Source organism: Cheilinus undulatus, linkage group 15 (genome assembly GCF_018320785.1).
Source record: "Cheilinus undulatus linkage group 15, ASM1832078v1, whole genome shotgun sequence".
NCBI classification, from domain to species: domain Eukaryota; kingdom Metazoa; phylum Chordata; class Actinopteri; order Labriformes; family Labridae; genus Cheilinus; species Cheilinus undulatus.
Genome location: NC_054879.1, coordinates 38,658,330 through 38,679,985, shown reverse-complemented (window position 1 = coordinate 38,679,985; position 21,656 = coordinate 38,658,330). Strand labels below are relative to the sequence as shown.

Genomic DNA, 21,656 nt, shown 5'->3' with positions numbered 1-21,656 from the left:
CACACAGGCAGTCTGGAAGCCCTAGCTTATTGACATGAACACAGAAATGACAATCAAGGTGTGACGCAGCCGTAACGTGGTCGTCACGCACCCAGTCTGATTATTTTTGGAAATCAACATTGTCTTAACCTACATCTCATTTAGAGTACAGTGTCTCGAGTAAATCTGAAATGACTTGATACATGCCCAGCCCTACCTGCTGCCTCTGACACACTCACCTCCCTCCCTCTCGTGCTCAGTTGAAATCTCCGGCAGTCTGCTGAACTTTTCCTGACTGACAGATCCTCTCCGGCTGCGGGCTGACTGTTTGACGTACAGATTATCTCGCGGGATTTATTACAAGACTTCAGCTATGGGACCTTTGTAGCTATGCCAGATAACAAATCATCAGGTCGATTATTTTCATTATTTACACTATCTTTTCTCAGTCTTGTGCGATGAAGTACGGAGAAGGACGAGGCGATGGGATCCTCCGCGCACTTTGGAAACCAAGGTTTGCTCTCATTTTAAACTCTTATTGTGTTTTTTTTTTTCTTTCTCCTTTCCTTGACAGTGTCGAAATTTCTTCCGAGTCAGTTTAAATGACACTTATGCTGATGAAGCTGTAAATGAGCACGTTTTTTATGCACCAGATGTTGAAACATAGGGATGAAAATTTTAGACACGTTAAATTGATTTCTTCCCCAGCAGTAAGTATGTATTTTGAAAAGTCATGTCATAATTTTTTCTTAAAATAAGTCGTTTTTATCCTTTATTCGGTGTAGGCTAACTATGAACAAACACTAAGTTTTGCTAACAAAAGTTGCACTCCTTCATGTGGTGCATTTAATGTCACTTGCGTAGCTCGGAATTTTGGCTTTGTACGATATATTAGAATGACAATTTTTTGTTCTAAAACTACGCTGTAAAATGCGCCGTGTGCCAAGAATTACCTTGGGTTTGAAGCAGGATTTTACTGCTAGTAGTTGCATTCTGACTCAGCTTAAAGAATAAACTTTTAAACGGATTATTTCCTGTGAAGGAATGTTTCAATATTGCCCCCTAAATCGGGCTTTACGTGTGGCAGCGCCTGTGGTTACATGGATCTAATCTTGAAAGAGTAACAGAGAGATTGACAGCTCAATGGATGGCTTTACTCCGTGTTTTCATTAAAAGTTTTATAGTAAGGAGCTCAAATGTGTCTTTTTAAGCTTAGAGGCTTGTAAGAATTGGTGGAAATGTGCCAGCTTGCTTAATATATTTAAGAGAAATTGTCTTAAAGTAAGGCTAAGGGCCATGTGTAGCATGTGAAAGCTCAGCTGCATACTCTACCCGCCCTACAAATCCAAGGCCGCAGGTAGCTCAGGTATTACTTGTGGTTTTCGCTTCAGGACTTCAAAAGACACTCCTCATGACTACCCTGAACTGTCAAAACATGTCCATAAAACCTAACTCGGATTGAAGATCTGACTGCTTTCACGCTGACCTCTATGGCTTCCTGGATGTTGGCTGACCTTTGTTGACCCCTGCAGGGTGGTGGGTTTGTCTTCCTTTACTGAAACCTGTAGGGATGCAAGGTTTTGAAAAACTGGCGGAAATGCCTCTCTCTGTCGGTGTTTCCTGCTGGAAGCAGCAGAACTGTGATCTAAACTTGGAAAGTGACGAAACAACATGAACAGGAACTCCAGACATTTCCCAGATATGCGGCCTGGAGGGCTTCATTGTTCTGTTGACACCATTAATTTCTGGAAATTGGGTCACTTTGGCTTCATTTGCTTTCATTTCCTTTTGGTTGGATTACCTTTTAATATTCCTTCCAATATCTAAATATTTTATGTTTTCAAACACAAACAGGCCACTCTCCAGATATTCCCACACGCGTGTGTATCCATGTCAACGTGTAGACAAAGACGAGACATGTTGACTAATAACACGCACATGGAACTGAGTCACGGCAGCGTTGACAGAGATCAGACCGTCAGTCTGTGTCAGTTACAGCTCACAGTATCAGGTGATGCCATGCTGCATAATTGAACCAGCAACATGTCAGTGCAGCGCAGGTAGCCTCATAAAAATGCCTGCGGTAAAAGTGACAAACAGTTGTTTGTTGACTGTCAGCAAAGTTTATGTCCTCAATCTCAGATGCTGTAAATAACCTGGCTGATTGCATATGATGTTGGCCTCACTTCAACTCTGAATGATGGATTCTGGCCTTTTCTGTCTCTGTTCTCTGGGTTGTGCAAGGATGTGTGCGGCAGTGAGAGTCAAGGTCACAATTTATGATTAACTTAGATACTTTCCATTATTTTTTGAAACTATGTGATTTGAATGGTGTGGTCTTTGTGATTTTAACCTCCTAAGTCCCTGTGTGTAAATATGAGGACATTACATTTTGACTTTTCTACAACACTGTTATAATTTCTGCTAGAACTTTATAATAGAATTTTCCACAGTGTCCTTTGAAGTTTAAGAATTTAGCTTGAAATCAGATTTTCATGTAATTTTTTGTGAATTTATTTTGATATTTTGGAAAGTTTAATTAAAAGTTTTGAAGAAAATTTGCTTTGATTTTCTTTTTAGCCATTTTTATGGTAATTTAAGAAACTTGATGGATGTTTGGGTGGCTGTTTTCCAAATTTACAGACATTTCCATGGAAATTTAGGAAATGTATTTGGGATTTCTGGGAATTTGATTTTAATTTCTTGGGGAAATTTGCTTTGATTTTCTGGGGGGTATTTTTATGGACATTTGGGAGACCAATTTGTACATCTTTGAGAATTTGACTGGGAATGCTTTGGAATTTTTTGGAATCTTTGGAAATTTCAGGGATGGCTGTTTAGGGGAATGTCCCTCATTTCATGGAATTAGGAGGAATGTATTTGTAATTTTTTAGGAATCTGATAAGAGACTCTGGGGGGAATTTGCATGTTATTTTGGGGAAAAATTTTTATTGGGATGTTTTGGCGTGATGAAAATGTTTCACTGAAACATTTACTACTATAATTGAGTAAAATTAATTTGTTGTCTGTCTGTGTTGATTTGCATGCCACACATTTGCTCCAGTTGTCCTTAATACCTCTTAGAAGACTTCTTTGGTGTACCAGTTCAAAAATGGTGCTATTACAAAATCAGAAATATTTTCTATAAAATCCTAAATTGTTGCGCCTTTCATTTCAGTTTGCCTCCCCTCACCATCGTCCATTATGTCGCTTCCCTTGAATAACACATACACTCACTCCACCATAATGATGAAGAGGGGATGGCCTTCACTCTTAAACACAGCTTTAATGCTCCCTTTATTGTCCTGTTCGCATACGCACCTGTGTGCAGAGATGCTGAGCCATTATTCAGTCATTTGGGGAAAACAAACCCTTCCTATGCAAATTGGCCGTGTTACATTTAGTACTAATGATGTGGACGGTAATAGCACGGTGTTAATAAAGATTTGCCTGCTATCTGTGAGAGCTGATGGAAGTGCCCTGCAGTTTTTATGACCCACAGCCTTGTCAGAGATCAGACAACAATTCAACCTGGTGGTCAGAAATCCAGCAAGAGCAGGATTATGAGATGTGTCCTGCACAGTGTTGTAGTTTGAAGAAATTTTTGGGTACTGTTAATGGTATCATTTAAAATTATGATCAAGAATCTTCACTGAAATTTCCGGTAATTTCTCTGAAATTTAAGGGAACTTGTGTGGATTTTGGAAAAGAAAATTTCAAAGAAATCCAGAACTTCTGATGCAAAATTTGTTCATGCTTAGGCTTAAAAAGACCTTGTCAATCAGACATTACTTTTGGTAAAAACGGCTTCCTCTTCGGGGCGCAAGTGGCCTAGTGGTTTCAGGCATGCCCAATGTACGCGGTCAGCCCGGGTTCAAATCTGGCCTGTGGCACTTTCCTGCATGTCTCTCCCCAGCTCTCTTGTCCCTGTTTCCAATTCTGTCCACTGTCTTCTTCTGTTAATAAAGACATAAAAAGCCCAAAAATAAATCTTAAAGGAAAAAAAACTACTTCCTGTTCAAGGGCAAGGCTGAGCTTTTAAACTGATCAGGTCCTGATAATCCCAAATAAGAGGGAGAAACTAAAAATCCATTCCAAACAAAAACTCACATCTCAGGAGGTTAATAATTAATTTTATTGAAAAGTACAGATCTTCAGTCATATTTTTTAACAAAAATTTGCTGCAAATTAGTCAGCAAAGTTTTGGTAACCAAAAGTTGTCAACATTCTTCATCAGCTCAGAAAGTGTTGAGGAGTTTGTCTGCATTTTCTGGTAATTAAGAACAAGTAATTATCTAATATTTGGTGCCTTTGACTTGTGTTTTCATTGCCATTGTAATAAAACAGGATTTAAAATCCTTTGATTTTTACTGGAAAAAAGTCAAAGGTAAAAATGTTGGTATCGTTACCGCCCTAACCGTGATGTAGCCTTATCCTGTATTTTCTGGTTCACCTTTGTAAAAAAACAGGATGATGGGGGGAAAAAAGCTTGAAGACAAGCTTTCTCTCACTCAGCCCTTGCATATCGGTTAGTTTGGTGGTGAAAATAACTAACACTTCACTTAGCATTTACTCAGTGATCCTTGAGTTTATTTTTGCTAATGATACAAATCCCATTTTTCTTAATGATATAGTACAAAATCACATCCATGCTCCCTCACTCCTCCTGTCAGGGCACCATGCTATGGTGGCTAAAAGCCCTTCAAGTATATTTTGATTACAGACCTGGAAATAGAACCAAGGCTCCACAAAAATGTGTTTTCCCACTGTTTAAAAGCTCAGACCAGCCTCCAACTTTGAGACGTGCGAAAGTGCAGCAGTAATGTTTTCACCAAATTAAAGACAAACTAGTTAAGGGCTTGCCATTTGGTTGTCAGTGTTACAGCGATTACTGTGTAATTTGTCTCTATATCTAACATTTCGTGTGTTTCTTCCTCAGAATGTGTATGTGAAAGTGGACAGACTGGGGCCAGTCATGGAGCCTGAGCTGAACTGCAGCTCCCAATGTGATTCCCCGCTCTGCTTCATCCACTCAGGAGTCAACAGGCAGGAGGGCCTGGACGTCCTGCAGAGACTATGTGGTCTCAGCACGGTAAGCATGCACAAACACTTACAGTCAGTCACATACACTGAAAAACAACAGCTTCATTTTAAGAGATCCAACAATGGCAGGGACATAAATCCGGACTAATTTATCCCAATTTGACCCCACCCCTTCTCCAGAACTCATTCAAAGCTCAATAATATATATAAGCTATGTTTTTTTTTTAAGATTATCTTTAACAGCACATTTATATCAGTCAAATGTATAATTTTGTTTACCTACATACATATGTACAGTCATGAGCATAGGCACATAGGGTGCTAAGGATTCATCCCCGGTCCAACGTGGCATAACCTGGGGTTGGGGCCTTGGTAATATGCCAAACGGAGACCACTGCCGTTTTTTTGGCTTTTTGAGACTTTCACAGCACAACCAGGGTTCGGGGCATTCCTACTACCTGTCTGGTGTTGAAATTTCCCTTAAAAGGAAATACTTCAAAGTGGAATCAACCATTGAACATCATAGGCCAAAATTTGCTCACAGCCATGTAACACAGAGATTGAATTAAAAAATGTATGCTCAGCATCACGCATGAGCTTGTGCCAGACAACCTAAATACCTGACGAACTCTATCAGGAGTGGATGGACCCGTGTTTTCTTTTTTCAAGGAGTGAAAGAAACACTAAATAATTTTCACTACTTTCTTTTCTTCATAGTACAAGACCACGTTGCCTTGTACTCTGAATTTCTGCAATAAATAGAAAACTAAACCCGCTTGTCTCGATGCACATGGTCAGTATGCATGATGTTTTTTGTTTATGGATAACAGATCTTAAAAATGCATCCAAAAATAACCGTCTAGGTGTGCAAAGGCCTCTACTGTGGTGCCCTTTTGGTTGTGCAAGGATGCTAGCGTTAGCTCCCAGCACGGTTAGCTCATGAAGTAAATGTGATGTCTTTAGCACATGAAAAGACTTGCTGAATACAGACTTTAAGTTACCTTGCTGGAGTTTTGATCAAAAGTAGCAAACACTGTGTATGCCATTCTTGTGCTGAAGTTGAGTGTTGCTTTGTTAAACTGTCTCCAGTGTTTCAGACTGATATGTCCTCTCTGACTGTTTAATGAATATTTGTATCACTGACATCACAGAGAAATAGCATAACCCAGCCAGGAGTGAAAAGCTAACATAGTGTAGCGACCTGTAATGTTGTGTCATAATCTGTTCAGTAATGTACAAGTTTTTGAATGCTGTCATTGTGCAGAGCCAGGTCTGTGACTGTTAGGAAAGGGCTGGGGGGGGCTAGCTGGACTGTGGGACTGGGAAGTGAACCGGAACACAAGAGCTAGCAGTTAGATGTTGATTGTTTTGGCATGGTCACGGCCAACAGCGATTGTTGTGCTGTTGTTTAATAAATGCATGATTTGCAAACTCCCCTTCGCCCATCCTTTAAGCACCTGTCCTCCCGGGACGCTGGGTTTAGTTTGAGAAAAGTTAATCTGATGAACCAGTGAAACTATGTTTAGCGTCGTCTCAGTCACTGGGCCTTTAAGAAGAGAGTGAGCGGAGCTAGGCGATATGAGGCGGGCACTGGGAAGTCTAATATGACTTTCAAAATAGAAACTACAGTAGTAAAGAAACTGTGTCAGGGAGCACAAACAATCTCATACGGGGTCTTGCCCGCTTTATGCCACAACACAAAGAAAGAAACAAGGTGGGTTATCTTTGATTTTTCTCACATTTTCTTGTTGCTTTATAGACACATAAGCCTTGATTCAGATATAATTTGGTTTGAGGGGAAGGAAATGATCAACAGCAATGTTTGTCTTTGTTATGGTAGTGTAAATGTGGTCAGATTGTAATTGAAAGTGATGTTATGCTACTTTGATTGCTTTATGAAGTTTTTAAAAGTGTCCATAGTGCTCCTATCTGGAGTTTGATTTAACTAAAGAGTTGTGAATAATGCCCTAGAAACGGAAATAACTTTTGATGAAATGTAACACCGGGTGTTTGATGCTATTTGTGGACATAGACAGCTCAACAACTGTTTCTTAGTAGGTTAGGATAAAAAATGGACTTGTGCCAACTTATTCCATAAAATCGCACCTGTTTTTTCTGTCTGGATGTGTTCCCAGATATGGCTGCTGTGCTGTCTGAAGAGCAGCTACTTTGCCCCATCTGTCTGGATTTGTTAAACCAACCTGTCTCTACTCCTTGTGGGCACAACTTCTGCAGAGAGTGCATACAAGGATACTGGCAGAGTGCTAATCTGTCACAGTGCCCAGTGTGCAAGCAGAGGTTCTACAGAAAGCCTGAGCTCAAGGTTAACACCTTCATATCTGAGGTCGCTTTGCAGTTCAAGAAGTCGTTGCAGGAAAATGAAGCTGATAAGCATTATTCAGGAGTTTCATGTGATGTTTGTGTTGGGAAAAGAGTTCAAGCTTTTAAATCCTGCCTGGACTGTTTAGCCTCCTTCTGCAAGACTCATCTAGAGCCACATCATGTCCTAGGCACCTTCAAGAAACACCAACTCATTGAGCCAACGCTGAACATGCAAGACAGAGTGTGTAAGAAGCATGGGAAACTCTTGAGCCTGTTCTGTCACACTGATGAGACTTATGTGTGCGACATCTGCATTAAGAAAGACCACAGCACTCATCACACTGTATCTATAGAAGCTGAGAGCAGAGGCAAGAGGGCTCAGATTTTGGGGATGAATGCTGAAATGGAAGAAATGATTGACGACCGACTGCAGAAGATCAGCGGCATCAATCAAACTGTCAAGTTCAGCACACAAAACACAGAAAATGAGCTTGAAGAGACTCTAAAAGTTTTCAGCAAAATTCTCCATCTTGTCCAGAGAGGCCAAGCTGAGGTGGTGGATGTTATCGGCTCAAAACAGCGGCTAATCGAAAGCAACGCGAGGCAACTCATCGCAGAGCTAGAGCAGGAGATCACAGAGCTAAAGCGTAGAAATGCTGAGCTGGAGCAGCTCTCACGCACCGAAGACAAGCTCTTCCTTCTCAAGAGCTTTCCAGCTTTCTCAAAGCCACCAGCCACCAAAGACTGGCCCGATACATGCATAGAGAGGGCTGTTTATGTTGGCACACTGAGGAGAGCAGTCAGGAGAGTGGCATGCCAGCTGGAGGAGATGGTAAAAGCTGAGGTGAAGAGGCTATGTGAGGCCGAATTCCGGAGAGCTCAGCAGTGCGCCGTAGACGTGACGCTGGATCCTGATACGGCTCATCCCAAACTGGTGCTGTCTGAAAACAGGAAACAGGTTTATCATGGGGATGTAGCGCTAAGCCTTCCAGACAGCCCGAAGAGATTCTACCCCGGTGTCAGCGTCCTGGGGAAGGAGGGTTTTTCCTCTGGAAGGTTCTACATCGAGGTCCAGGTGAAAGGGAAGAAGGAGTGGGATGTTGGAGTTGCGCTGGAATCTGTCAGCAGGAAAGGAGGAAATACGCTGAATCCTGAAAATGGCTACTGGGCCATGGGGATGAGACAGGGGGAGAGCTACTGGGCTCTTAGCACCACTCCTATCCATTTGCCGCTGGTGGAAAAGCCACAGAAAATCGGGGTGTATGTTGATCTAGAGGGGGGGCAGGTTTCTTTTTACAATGTGGACTCTGCTTCTCATATATACTCATTTACAGGATACGCATTCAATGAACAACTTTTCCCCTACTTCAACCCTCGGCGTAATCACAGTGGAGTCAACTCTGCTCCCCTGATCATCCTGCCTGTCAATGTGTAAAATCTGCAAAGCCACTGGAAGCAGATGTCCACAATAACTTTATAACATTGCTATTTAGGGCAGTGGGTCCTGGAGCACCCGGTCCCCTTACACTTGTATCCAAAAAAAGCTGACCCACATAAAATAGGATACATCGCTTAAATTTACTTGGATTTTAACTGATTTAATTGTGACATCAACTTCAAGTGTGGTTGCACACTCCTGAAAATGTATTGAAAATTTCAGGAGAACTGCCCCTAAAATGCTCCAGAGTTGGCGGTTCACATATGCAGGAGTGGGAGATTTTCCTTGCCGGACGGCAGGGGGTCGGACAGTCTGAGGAGCCAGCACGTAAAAAAGAAAGATGTGAATGAAGTAACAGGATCCTCTGTACTTCATCAGCCCTGTCTACTCTCCTGTAGCAAATTTCCGTGGATATGTTCACACATCAGCTCTGCAAATGCCACGAATTGTACTAAAAAGTTGACGGGTAACGGTCTGTGTAAAATTGGTCTGTTTTTGTAGCTCACCCAGGAAAAAAAATAGTTTTTTGCATATGTGAATAGGGCCTAGTGCTTTCACACGTGTGGAGAATGTCTGAAAATTGTCTTAATTTTTCTTTGTGAGCTGCTTTATGTTGATAAATCAATCAATCAATCAACTGTTTTTTGTCTAGCACCAATTTATAACCGAAGTTATCTCATGACACTTAACAAAGGGGGCAGATCCGGGCAGTACTCTCTGTTGTGGCCAATAATGTGGCCTATAGACCAGTGTAGGTCATTAATATCATAATTAAAGACCAGCGTTAATTAACGGTGCAATTAGGCATGCAAACAGCCTAATTTTTTCACCCAGACTAGATTCCACCCTCCATCACCCCATCCCTGTCTTACAGGGAAAACTTCCCAATATGAGGGAAAAGTGTGAACAAACACTGCACTGTATTGATAAATGGACTTGAGCTTGTAAAGTGCTTTTCTGATCATCTGACTACTAGGGGTGGGAATCACTAATGGCCCCATGTTGATATTATCACGATACTTATGCCATGATCCATTATTATTGTGTTTTTAAACATTTTGCAACACACAGAGTATTGCAATACCATACAATGCAGTATATTGCTATCTATACCATTTTTCAACTCTTTAGCTGATTTAGTATTAGCCTTGCCTTCATTTTGATCATATTACTGCAGTATTTTATTTTCATGCGGCACTCCTTGCAGACCCCATGTGTCATGTCCATGTTTTTCATGCCCTGTTTGCATTCCTAATGTCCTTTACCTGGCGTTTCCATATTGGTTGTACTAACTTGACCGTCACCTCTGCGGACCTCACTGGACAAAGGGTGCAACAGCATCATCAAGTGGACAGAAAAGCAACTGATGCTGTTTATCCAGTATCATAGACTTCAGTTCATATTAGCAATTAATTTGAAATAAACTAATACTAGGTGGATTATACAATATGATATATCGCTTCACAAAATATCGCAATGCTATGCTGTATCGATTTTTTCGCTCACCTGAGAGATGATCATCTACCGTCACCCCATTATTTCACGTAAAATGTGCAAATCTCATTTTGACAGACTGTTTACTCAGTTTCATTAAACGTTTTGTAATTAAGTTGTGCAGGTCAGATTCATCTGAAAATGCATGTATGAAACATGTTTTAGCCTCTGAGTGACACAAAGAAACTGAGAAGAAAAGACCATTCTGGCAATGTGAACACAGAGCTGAGAACAAAAAAACAATAGGAAATTTGACTTAAGTCTTTAATTTAGATAGTCACAAACTCATGATATTTTTAGCTAGTTAAAATGCTGCATGCTCTGTCTTTAAGCATGGCATCTATCGATTTTTTAAAATTATAATCTGTAGCTTTGAGAATAAACATCTAAACTCATGTTGTGTATACTAGATTAATTGAAATGAATCTTTTTCATGTTTTCCTCTGAACAGACTCAGATTACTTAAAAATTTTTAGGGCTGCACTTTGCCGTTTTTTTCTTAAGTTTTCTGATAGTTATGAATGTTTGATATAACTCATATTTATGATCAATGTTATATTACTTTTTATGATCAGTTATTTTACTTTTTAAGATCCAAACAGTTAGAGCCTAGCTGTGGCTTGCATGCCTTAACTATCCTTTTTACTCTTCGTGTTTAATTCAGAGTTAGTACAAGTCTAGTGTGATGTTTGTTGCTCTTTTTGCTTTAATAAAGTCAAATCCTAATTCTAAATACTTGTCTAAGTCACTTGTGATTTTTTTTGCTCATGTCTCCTTTAATGATTGGCTATTAAAGCCAAATAAAAACATTCATTAGTTATTTAAGTGTGTATGAGCTTCATTTTTTGATACGTTAAGGGATGATTTTAAGGTGTTTGCATGTGTGTGCAGGTGGCAGTGGAGCTCCCGAGGCGGCCTCTCTCCCCGGTGTTGTGTGCCGTGATGTGGACGCTGCTCTCCTGTGGCATCCTGCTGGCGTTCTGCTTCCTCCTCTTCACTCTGCGCTTCAAAAACAACAGGTAGAAAACAAAATGAAACTGAGAGAATAAGAAAGAGACAGTTACAGAAATCTAACAGTGAAGTCACTTGCATGATCATTGTTCCATCATCAGGATAGTGAAGATGTCCAGTCCCAACCTGAATGTCCTGACCCTCTTTGGAAGTGTCCTCACCTACATCAGTGGCTTCTTGTTTGCTGTTGATGAACGGACATATTCAGGAACGTCTACGGCTGTGTTACTGGTGAGTCTTCCTCAGTCCTCGCTCATATTCTTGGATAACACAGTGTTTGAGGCATTTTGTGCTCTCTCCTTCAGGCTCGGGTGTGGACCCTTTGTGTGGGCAGTACTCTGGTGTTTGGTCCTATTTTGGGGAAGACGTGGAGACTGTACAGGGTATTCACACAGAGAGTGCCTGACAAGAGAGTGGTAAGTGTGCTCTAATGGCCCCCTGGTGGTGACATCTGCTAATAGCACTAAGGAGCAGGAGCGTCTGCTTTTAATATAACAACAGATATTCTTCTTAGACATATTTTTAGATGGATGATTTAAACAAAATAACACAAGATTTATACAAACTGAGCCCGTCTGTTAATCTGTGATTTTCATAATGTCCCAATGTGATATTAACCTGAACAAACTTTTGTTGTCAAGATTCTTTAAGCGTTGTCATTGTACCTTTCTAGCTTCAGCTGATCTTCATTTGTAGGTAAATTCTGCCCAATGTACTGTTCTATATAAGAGACTTTGATGCAGATTTATCCAGCTAATCTGAACTTTACCAACCAAGTCTAGACATCTTCTCTTAGGGCTTTTTAGTTGATCCTATTCTTGTTTTGCACATCATTCGCATGAGACTTTCTTATCCATTAAATCATGCCTGTTGGTTAAACACTGCTTATGCATAGACACAGCTACATTTCTTTGAACAGTTTGACATTGTTGTTATTATTGACTCTACTGTCTGTCTCAGATCATTCGAGACATCCAGCTAATGGGTTTGGTGGCCCTGTTGATCCTGGTGGACTTCCTGGTTCTGACTGTATGGAACCTCACGGACCCCGTCAGGTGTTCACGATCTGTCAGCGCTGTCGTAAAGGTAAAAACTCTAGTTTCAATCTTAGAATTGCATATTGAACATCCTTCCACAATCTGATGAAGTGTCTAGCCAAGTTGATTCAAGTTTAATCTAAGTGAAGTTGTTCTTCCTGATTTAGGTGGTAGAAAGAGACGTTTCCTACTCTCTGTCTCAGCTGGACACGTGTTCATCTCTATACTCAGATCTGTGGGTCATCCTCATCGCTGTTCAGAAGGTGAGAAAATGTTCTAGCAGGAACATATGGCAGTAAAATAAATGTCTTCTTTCTTAGGAAAGTCTAAAAGATTGTGGCTAAGTTTACTTGACATGCTTGTTTTTCTGTAGTAAAACAGTGGTTTCTCCATTTTTCACAATTTGGACGTTTCTAAGAATATACATAGGGACACCTTTAAATCTCTCAATATTTTCTGTGTACACTTCTCAATTTCAACTTTGCGATTTTTTTGATAAATGGAAGGGCACAAATACTTTCAGTCTGTTGCAGATTGTCTAATCGTAAGTCCCCCTGATATCAGCTCAGAATTTTACATGGTTGATCCTTCTGATTGTCTTTTAGAGTAGAAATTTTTGAAGAAACTCATTGAATAAATCCAAACCTTTTCCTAAATTATATTTTTTAAGTTAGAGGGGGCATAGGCAATCAGAGATTAAACTTTACTATTTATTAACAAATGCATTAACTTTGCTCTGATAATTATTAAGTTTAGTTATTAGCCCCCCTCTAAAATATACATTTTTAAAAAGCAAATATTTTTCAACACAGCTTTTTCAAACATCCTTGTTTTATTTTGGATGATCACATTATTTTACTTTGCGGACAGATTATCTCCCAAAAAAACAAAAAGCACCAGGATCAAAATTATTAGCCCTCTTTAGAGCTGATCTTTTCTGTTGATCCATAGCACAAAGCCCTGTTGTGCAATGGTGTGATTTAATGCACAGAGCTTGTAAAGTCAAATCTGAGGGTTATCTTTAAATTTACAAGAAGTATAAAGACTGAATTGTTGATGCTCACAAAGCAAGCAAAGGATATACAAAGTTATAACAGCATTTCTAAGTGTCAGTTGGAGTGAGAAGTATCATCAAGAAATTCAGAGAGCTACACAACACAGAAAAAGCCTGACAGAGTTAGGAAGAGAAAGATTTCAAAGACTCTGGAAAGTAAAATAGCAAGAGATGTGTCCAAAGACCCCAGAACAACTCTCAAGACACTAGAGAATGAGTTAGCCAAGTCAGGAACTATAGTCTCAAAGAAGACCATCACTAGAGCCCTGCACCGGAATGGACCAAGAAAAAGTCCACTTCTGCAGGAGAGACACCTTCAAGCCAGACTAAAAAAGCTAAGGACAACCTGGAGAAAGATTATGCGTACTGGAAGCATGTCCTTTGGTCAGATGTGACCAAACTAGAGCTCTTTAGCTATAGAGATGCAACATAGAGTTGCTGATGTTTGGAGAAAGTAAGAAGAGGCGTATAACCCAAAGAACACCGTCCCCACAGTGAAACACAGTGGTGGGAGTGTTATGCTGAGGGGATGCTTCAGAGCGTCTGGAACTGGGAATCTCATAAAGGAGAGAAACATGAAGGCAGAAGGATATGTGAAGATTTTTTGCAAAAACCTCAAACAGATAGTGGCAAAACTGGATCTGGGTCATCACTTTGTCTTCAGACAACAACAACCCGGAACAAACATTTCTCCTAGTGAAGAACCTCCTCCAGAAGACCAAAGTCGACACCGCTGACTGACCTGCACAAAGCTCTGACTTGAATCCCATTGAAAACCTGTGGGATAAACTGAAAACTCAATGTCCATACCATAAGACCATTAAACCTTGAGAAGCTTGAGAGATCCGCCTTAGAAGGATGGGCTGGGATTCCTCAGGGGATTTGTCTGAGACTTGGTGGAAACAAACGACTGCAGGCTGTTATCTAGAAAAAAAGGAGACACATTGGGAGAAACATTTAAAAAATGAAATTTTCATAGGAGGGCTAATCATTTTGTCCTCAACTGTAAGCGAATATTAACATTGAAACTTGTTCAATATCAAGCCCTGGGTTGTCAGTGTTTCCTCCTCATTATCATGATTATTTACACAGTTGCTGTCTAAATAATAAGGATCCTGTCATATGACTATAGAAAGTTAGTATTCTCACCATTCTAAGATCCAATCTACACATCAGTCACATCACTGACAAACAAACTACAGTTTTAAGTCATTGAAGTTACCATCAAAAGCTGGTCTGTGGTCTCCTGATCATAATATTACAATAACCTGCTGCAGTGGACAGAGTCCCTTTGATGTGAATCCAGTAAAGATTGAATCTGAATACAAGACACCCATGAAGATCCACAGATTGCTTTTAATAGTAGTACAACTTTGGGAATAGGTTACGCAACTTTACAAATGTAAAGCAGCCTTTCCTACTTAAGTGTCTGGAGCAGAGAAGGAGATTTTGGCTGATTATTCAGTAAGCTTTCTAAAGTACAGGAGTTGTATGTTCTTATTAAGGAAGTGACTTTAATAGAAACTGAATTTAATGTGAGTTAGAGGTTTTGGTTGTTGTTTGTATCCCTGTAAGACCTGCAGGAGTGCCAGCACTCCCAATGCATAACTGTTTTTAATTTTGTTAGAATTCTAACCAAATGAGATAGAGCAATATTTCCTTTTGCATATAAAACTGGAGGAGTAACAGTAACATACCACACATTCAATGTGTCCCAGAGTTCTGTTTCCTTCCAGAAATATCCTTCCTTCTTTTGTAGAAATGTAGCAAAAAGCACACACATCAAAAAATGTACTGTAATATAATCCAGACCGCTGCCTTTCACAACACTTCCTACTGAACGTGTACGTGATGATGTACGATGACATTTGTCTGCACAAACCTATGGCGTTTTCTTGCAGGTCACGATTCGCACTAGTAATTGTTTCAGTGTGGTCTTCTGCAGACATATGCATGCTCTAAAGCAGTATTTCCCAACCTTTTTTCTTTGGTGCCCTCCCTATATGTAGCTAACAAAAGCAGAGTCCCCCAGGACCCAAGAGAGAAGAAAAAGTGAAACACTGCCATTAAAAAATCAACATAGATTTTAACAGTTTCAGTGATAAAACTCTAAAAAAGGTTTGTGCATGCTTTTTTTTTTAATCAAAAGACCTTGGTATAAACTGCTTCATCGTGGTTTTTAGTCAATATTTCCAAAAATAATTTTGGAAAGCCTTGAAGCAGACAAAGCCTCATGCCTCCCTCTAAGTTTTTTGGGGCCCCCCGGGGGAGTCCCAGACCCCAGGTTGGAAACCAATACTCTAAAGTATCTCGCACCTTTGGAGGTTTGACTGCACTACTGTAAAAGTTTATTTTTATAAACATGCTGTCTTTTTGCAAATTGAGCACAATTTCATTTTATCTTGGTTTTTGCCTTCTATGGTAGGTCATAAAGGATTAAAATAAATGGCTGTTTTAGAGTATAATGAAAAACATAATGATAATTAACAATTAAAGGATATGCTTCTCTGACCTGGCATGGCATCCCTCAAAGCTTCAAGCTCTGCCCACTTTTATTCTATGCTACATATTGCTTTAGGGCAGGGGTCATCAACTACAATTGTACAAGGGCCAGCTCACGTCTATGCAGACACTGTGTGGGCCGGACTCTTATATAAACCAAATTAAATAAACACTTTTTTCGAATTGAGATATTATTGTTTGAATACTTTCATTTTCTCTGAAATGTACCTTAGTTTTAGACTTAAGCAGTGAACTCAGTCCCAAGAGTGGGCGGTTGAGATATTTAAGCCACATATTTCTGGGGATGCCAAGTATTCCATCACTGAGTTTGATTTGAATATGCTGCATTGCAATTGGTGAAAACACATGAAGGAGCAGGTCTTTAATTTTAATATTCAGGCAGTGAAAAGTACACTCTCAAAGCACCTGAACTATTCAGTTGATTCAGAAAACAGCACCTTAAATCAAGAACAGACAGATGAGTATGTGTTTGTCATGCATCTTATATTGGCTGATGTGTGAATTTTTGTAAAACTGATCAAACAGTAAGCCAATCTCTAAAATAACATTTTCAATGTCTATTATTTTGGGGGTTACTCCAACATCTGTAGGGATTTAAAAAAGAAAGAAGGAAAAAAGGACAACAATGTATATTTTTCCTCTGCACATTTTCTGAATTTGATTAATCTTCAGGGGACTGGATGGGAAGCTGTGGGGGGCTACTTTAGGGACTCAGGTTGTCAAAAATGTTATTAAAAAAATAACTCTGAAATGTCTAAATTGCTGATGGGTGGAACTTAAGTTTGTAGCTATTAGTTGTTTTGTTTGAGCTTCTTCTTTACTGTGTCCCTTTATTTCCCCTCAGGGTTGTCTCCTCCTTTACGGGACCTATCTAGCTGGGCTGACCAGCACCGTCAGCCATCCTCCAGTCAACCAGTCTCCCACTATCATAACAGCTGTCACCCTAGTCACCCTATCCTCAGCTGTGGCTGTCCCTGTCTCCATCTTCCTGCAGGGTTACCCCAACCTGGTTTACAGCACTGTGGCAGGAGCAATTTTCATTAGCACTCTGGCCACTAACTGCATGCTGTTTGTGCCTCAGGTAAGGAGAAAATCTCACGATTTACAGAAAAGCTTATAAATAGATAGAGTTTCTAGTTGGAGGACTTGAAAATGCGTAGGATTTTATCTTCACCGTTGGAAAATACACGTCCAACTTTCCTTGTGTGTCATCATGATGAGAACTTGTTTAATATCGTAGGATTTGGCAGCTAGCATTCAGTCAGACTTCATTAACACCTGACGGATTGAGAAATTCATGTCAGACTTTCTCTTTTTGTTTTGACTAAGTTGTAAATGCAATGACTGATGGTGATACCAACATGTATTTTCCATATGCGTGCCAGTTTGCCATGTCTATCAGAGGAGAGTGACTCACACAGAAGGTGTTTATGAGTCAAATCTACGTAGGCTGCTGCAAACAGGTTTATGACTCTCAGTGTCTGGCAGTGGGTTTATGTTACAATAAAGGAATGCCTCTCCAGCGGAAAGGAAGGAAATATTTGAACAGTGAGCAACACGCTTGAACACACCTGGTCAAAAAGGTCCTGTGTTGAATGATCCTGGAAACACTCACTACTAATGTGTGTAATGTGTCTTTATATGAAAGCTAGCGTAACAGGCTTTTTAAACCTCTTTCCACATGTCACTATCCCCACCATGCAGCTGACACAGTGGAGGCAGTTTGAGGAGGATCAGAACAACCCGAGTCAGATGGCAAAGTATTTCAGCAGCCCGAGTAAGAGCCAGCCGTCAGTGTACAGCCAGGACGAGATCTACTACCTGCTGGGGGAGAACAACTCCATGAAAAAACTACTGAATGAGGTACTGCACTGTTTTGAGAAATGAGAAAGACTTATAAAATGTTGAGATGATAGGATAGGATGTTATCTTGTGGGCATTGCTCTTAAATTTTCTGTTAAAGCTCATATGAGTTTCGGCGCACCCTATGGAAAAAGCGGGACTTTGTATCTCTTCTTTGATCTTTAATTTGCATGTTTAAAGCTCAAGAGGATTTTTTTATCTGGTATTGAAATGGACCAGCATCAACACTGATGCATTTGAATGGCCTAGTGAGTCAAACAAGACCATCACAGAGACGGCTGATTATCTCTGTTGTGTCATTTTTTAATGCATGAAATGACTGGTGTAGGATAGGCATCAGACGATGTGATCAACAGACCTTTTTCTACATTGTCCACTGCAGAGATTTACAGTGTCTGCAGCTGAAAGACATCAGGATAACATTTTTAGTAGAAACTAAGCACTACTTACACACAATGAACAAAGAGATCAGAGGTATTTTTTTGTCCACAGGGGGCGCCAAAATTAATACAAACAAAAAGTTCCTCACAGGGCCTCTAACCCCTGGAGGGTATATAAGCCATTTGGCTGCTTTTTTAGTGACTTTTTGTTTTCTTTTTTATTGTTATTTTGACTGTGTCATTGCTAACAACACACATTTTGCAGAACTTGTTTATTCAATAGATATTTGAAATTTCAATATCAAAACCTGTAATGGTTCAATAAGCTACATACACTTTGAGTCTACACTCAGGATGGTCATGACCACAGATGTACCATTGAAACCCATTTAAAACTACAATTATTGATCCCCCCAACTATCGCAGTAAGAGGAAAAACAAAAAAAAGATGATTTTTATGATATTAGGTTTTCAAGTCATTGCTTCAAATTTGCAGGAGTTGTCAAGAGGTTTTTTTATGGTTTAGGGACATGCATAAAAATCCAACTTGTTGCTCATTATTTAGATATTCAAGGCTTTGATACTCCACTTCAAAGAAATTGTATTTGCATATAGTATATGAGAAAAAAAAATCTTTTTAATTACAAAAATCTTGAAGGGGCGTGCACATAAACTGGAATTTAAAGGGTCAAAATCTCAAAGATTAGTCAATATATGATACTGATGATCAGGACTGATCCTGATTTTAAAAAATAGTGCAAAAAGTGGAATTATAAACAAATGTATATCACTTTTATTGCTATATAGCATGGGGCCCATTTTTGTCACTTACACCCTGTGTGTAACAATTCATTAAAATCAAATTAAAAATAAAATAATAATTCATGAAAATAAAAGGCGTTGCTCATTATTAATATACTCAACAATAATCTCCTTCAATGAAATCCAATATGCATGTAGTATATGAAAAATATTTTATTGGTGTTTTTAACATTACGAAAGTCATTTTTTGCACTTACACTGGCATTTAAAGGCTTACAATAACAAAAATTAGTCAATATTTGAAATTTATGATCAGGTCTTATCTTGATCAAAAATAATTCAACAAAAAGTGTTTTTTTTATGTGTATAATTTTTTGCTTTTTATGTATGCCGCCTGTTTTTGGCCACTTAACCCTGAGTGTAACAATTAATTAAATTCACAACATTAAAAAATTAAGCATAAAAATCAAAGTTATTGTTGATGATTAAAATACTCAGCACCGTGATAATCCCCTTCCAGGTAATCCAATTTGCATCAAGTATATGAAAAATATTTCTTAATTTTTTTCTTACAAAACTCTGGGAGATTTGATAAATTTGGTCTCAAATCACACTGATAATTTTCTACTAAATATTAAATATGCAGTTTGCATATTTCTAGTATTTTCTAGTACATTTTCTTTCCATGTATGGCATTTAATCATGGGTTTTTTTGTTACGATCTCCAGAAGAACGCTGTGATCGACAGTCTCCAGGAGCAGGTCAACAACGCTAAGGATAAACTCCTGCGACTCATGTCAGCCAGTCAGCCTCCTGAAGACCAAGACATGGACTCCTCTAACACAAACCTCAACTCTTCCTCCACTCAGACCACAGAGCTTCAGTCTGATCAGATCTCTTCTTCATCTCTACCTCAGAGGGACACAAAATTTCCGCTTTCCCTACCTCCCCTCACTGCTACTGCTGTCCCCTCAACTGCTATTATATCCCCATCTGCTCCAAAACCTTCAGTTTCTGTTTCTTCTCCTCGCTCTGGGGATATTTATGAGGGAGAAAACAAGAAAAGTGTCGCTGCAATTGGTGCTGCAGGTGGAGCCACAGATGAGTCCAGAGCAGGGGATCCCAAAGAGCCAGAGTCTCTGAAATCTCATGGCTCACTCAGGACAGCAGAGGAAACTGTTCACTTTGTCACCTCCCTACAGTCCCCCAGAGGATTCAACCCTGAAACTCTCAACAATCAGAGTAGCTTAACTCTTAATCTGAGCCCAAATATCAGACCGGCTGGTTTTGTCAGCAGTGAGCAGTTGCAGGAAATCCTCCAGGAGCTGAATGTGGATGCCATCATGGAAACTGCACTCCGATCTCCCGGTCAGACATCCAGAACGCCGTCCCAGCTGAAATACCCTGATTCTGCACTCTCCCCTCTCTCTCTGCGGACTCCACGTTCCCCTCATCCACCTCTTCTCTTCCGCTTCCCCAGCATCTCCCCTTATGCCATGAGGAAACGACGGCCGCCCTTCCGCTCCTCCAGACGAGGTTTGGCCCCTCACTGCTTCTACATGGGCTCAGAGGCTGCTGCTTGTGGGAGGAGAAGGGACAACTGTGTGCTTAAAGACACAAACAAGCACCAAGATGGGGCAGCAATCGAAGGGACCCTCATCCAGGTTGAAGACTCTGATGTGGAGAAGGAGGAGGAAGAAGAGGAAGAAGCAGAAGGGAATGAAGGGATTCGAAAATGTCGGAGATGTCTTTCAAGGTCCCAAAGATGTCACGCAACTCCATCAGACGTGGAAGCAGGGGGTGAAAATAGTCAAAAGAGGCGCATTAGAGACTCCTGTGGGTACTGGGACTCTGACTCCAGCAGCTCAATGGACTACTGTTACTACCACCGTCCTTACTGTGACTCCTGCCTTCAGCGAGGCTCGCTCCTGTCCTCTGACACCTCCTCAGACTCCTCTGACAGCGAGTACGAAGGCTACGCCGGCCTGTATCGCTCCCCACACCCTGTGGTGTTCAAAGAAGACCTCAAACCCACCTTTGTATGAGCAGAGGGTTACTGCACTTGTCACATTTCTTCGTTTCCACCACTAGAACTCACGTCCTGAGGAAGAAATGAGATTAGAGATTTAGAGCAAAAAGAGGAGTTTGCAGTCTTTATAAAGAAACACTGGTAATCTTGAATCTTGCATGCTGGGACAGAGTTATTCTTCAACCATGTGAATCATTATGTAGCTCTTTTTTATATCAAGTATGGCATTATTTGTATATATATCTGCTGTCAAAGAAAAGTCCTAACATTACAGAAATGTTTGATTCAGACATTTAGAGCAAAATGAAAAGTTTTCTCTAAACAGTTTGGATATGTACTGTATTAGCTGGTTGTGCAAATTCTGTATTTATTTTGATATTTATTTGAAGTTTCTGTCTTTGTAATACTGTTTTTCATGGTCAAATCATTTTCTTTAAAGTTAATATGCGATTCAAGAGCATCATCTGCTTTTTTCCCTGTATTTTGTCTTATTTAATCTTTAATTTAATCTGTACATTGTCATGGCGACACACAAAATTCAACACAGTCAGAGCAGATAACTGATAACACTGTGCCGAGTCCAGTGGCATTTACAGTAGTGTGAAAAAGCATGTGTCCCCTTCCCGATTTCTTATTTTTGGCATATTTGTCACACTTAAATGTTTTAGATCATCAGACGAATTTTGATATTAGAGAAAATAACAAAAGTAAACACAGAAAA

General features: G+C 40.0%; 2 protein-coding genes across 2 annotated transcripts; both read left to right on the top strand.

Moving 5' to 3' along the window:
• Positions 1-292: 292 nt before the first annotated feature.
• gpr156 (G protein-coupled receptor 156) lies at positions 293-21,390 on the top strand. The gene is made up of 10 exons (XM_041807897.1): positions 293-493; positions 4,919-5,071; positions 11,168-11,295; positions 11,389-11,518; positions 11,593-11,703; positions 12,248-12,373; positions 12,492-12,587; positions 16,746-16,982; positions 17,606-17,764; positions 19,635-21,390. The coding sequence occupies exons 2-10, from the start codon at positions 4,955-4,957 to the stop codon at positions 20,949-20,951; spliced, it is 2,421 nt and encodes an 806-aa protein (XP_041663831.1). The 5' UTR covers positions 293-493; positions 4,919-4,954; the 3' UTR covers positions 20,952-21,390.
• On the top strand, positions 6,665-10,985 carry LOC121523125 (E3 ubiquitin-protein ligase TRIM39-like). Its single transcript, XM_041807899.1, has 2 exons — positions 6,665-6,736; positions 7,158-10,985. The coding sequence occupies exon 2, from the start codon at positions 7,160-7,162 to the stop codon at positions 8,777-8,779; it is 1,620 nt and encodes a 539-aa protein (XP_041663833.1). The 5' UTR covers positions 6,665-6,736; positions 7,158-7,159; the 3' UTR covers positions 8,780-10,985.
• Positions 21,391-21,656: the final 266 nt, after the last annotated feature.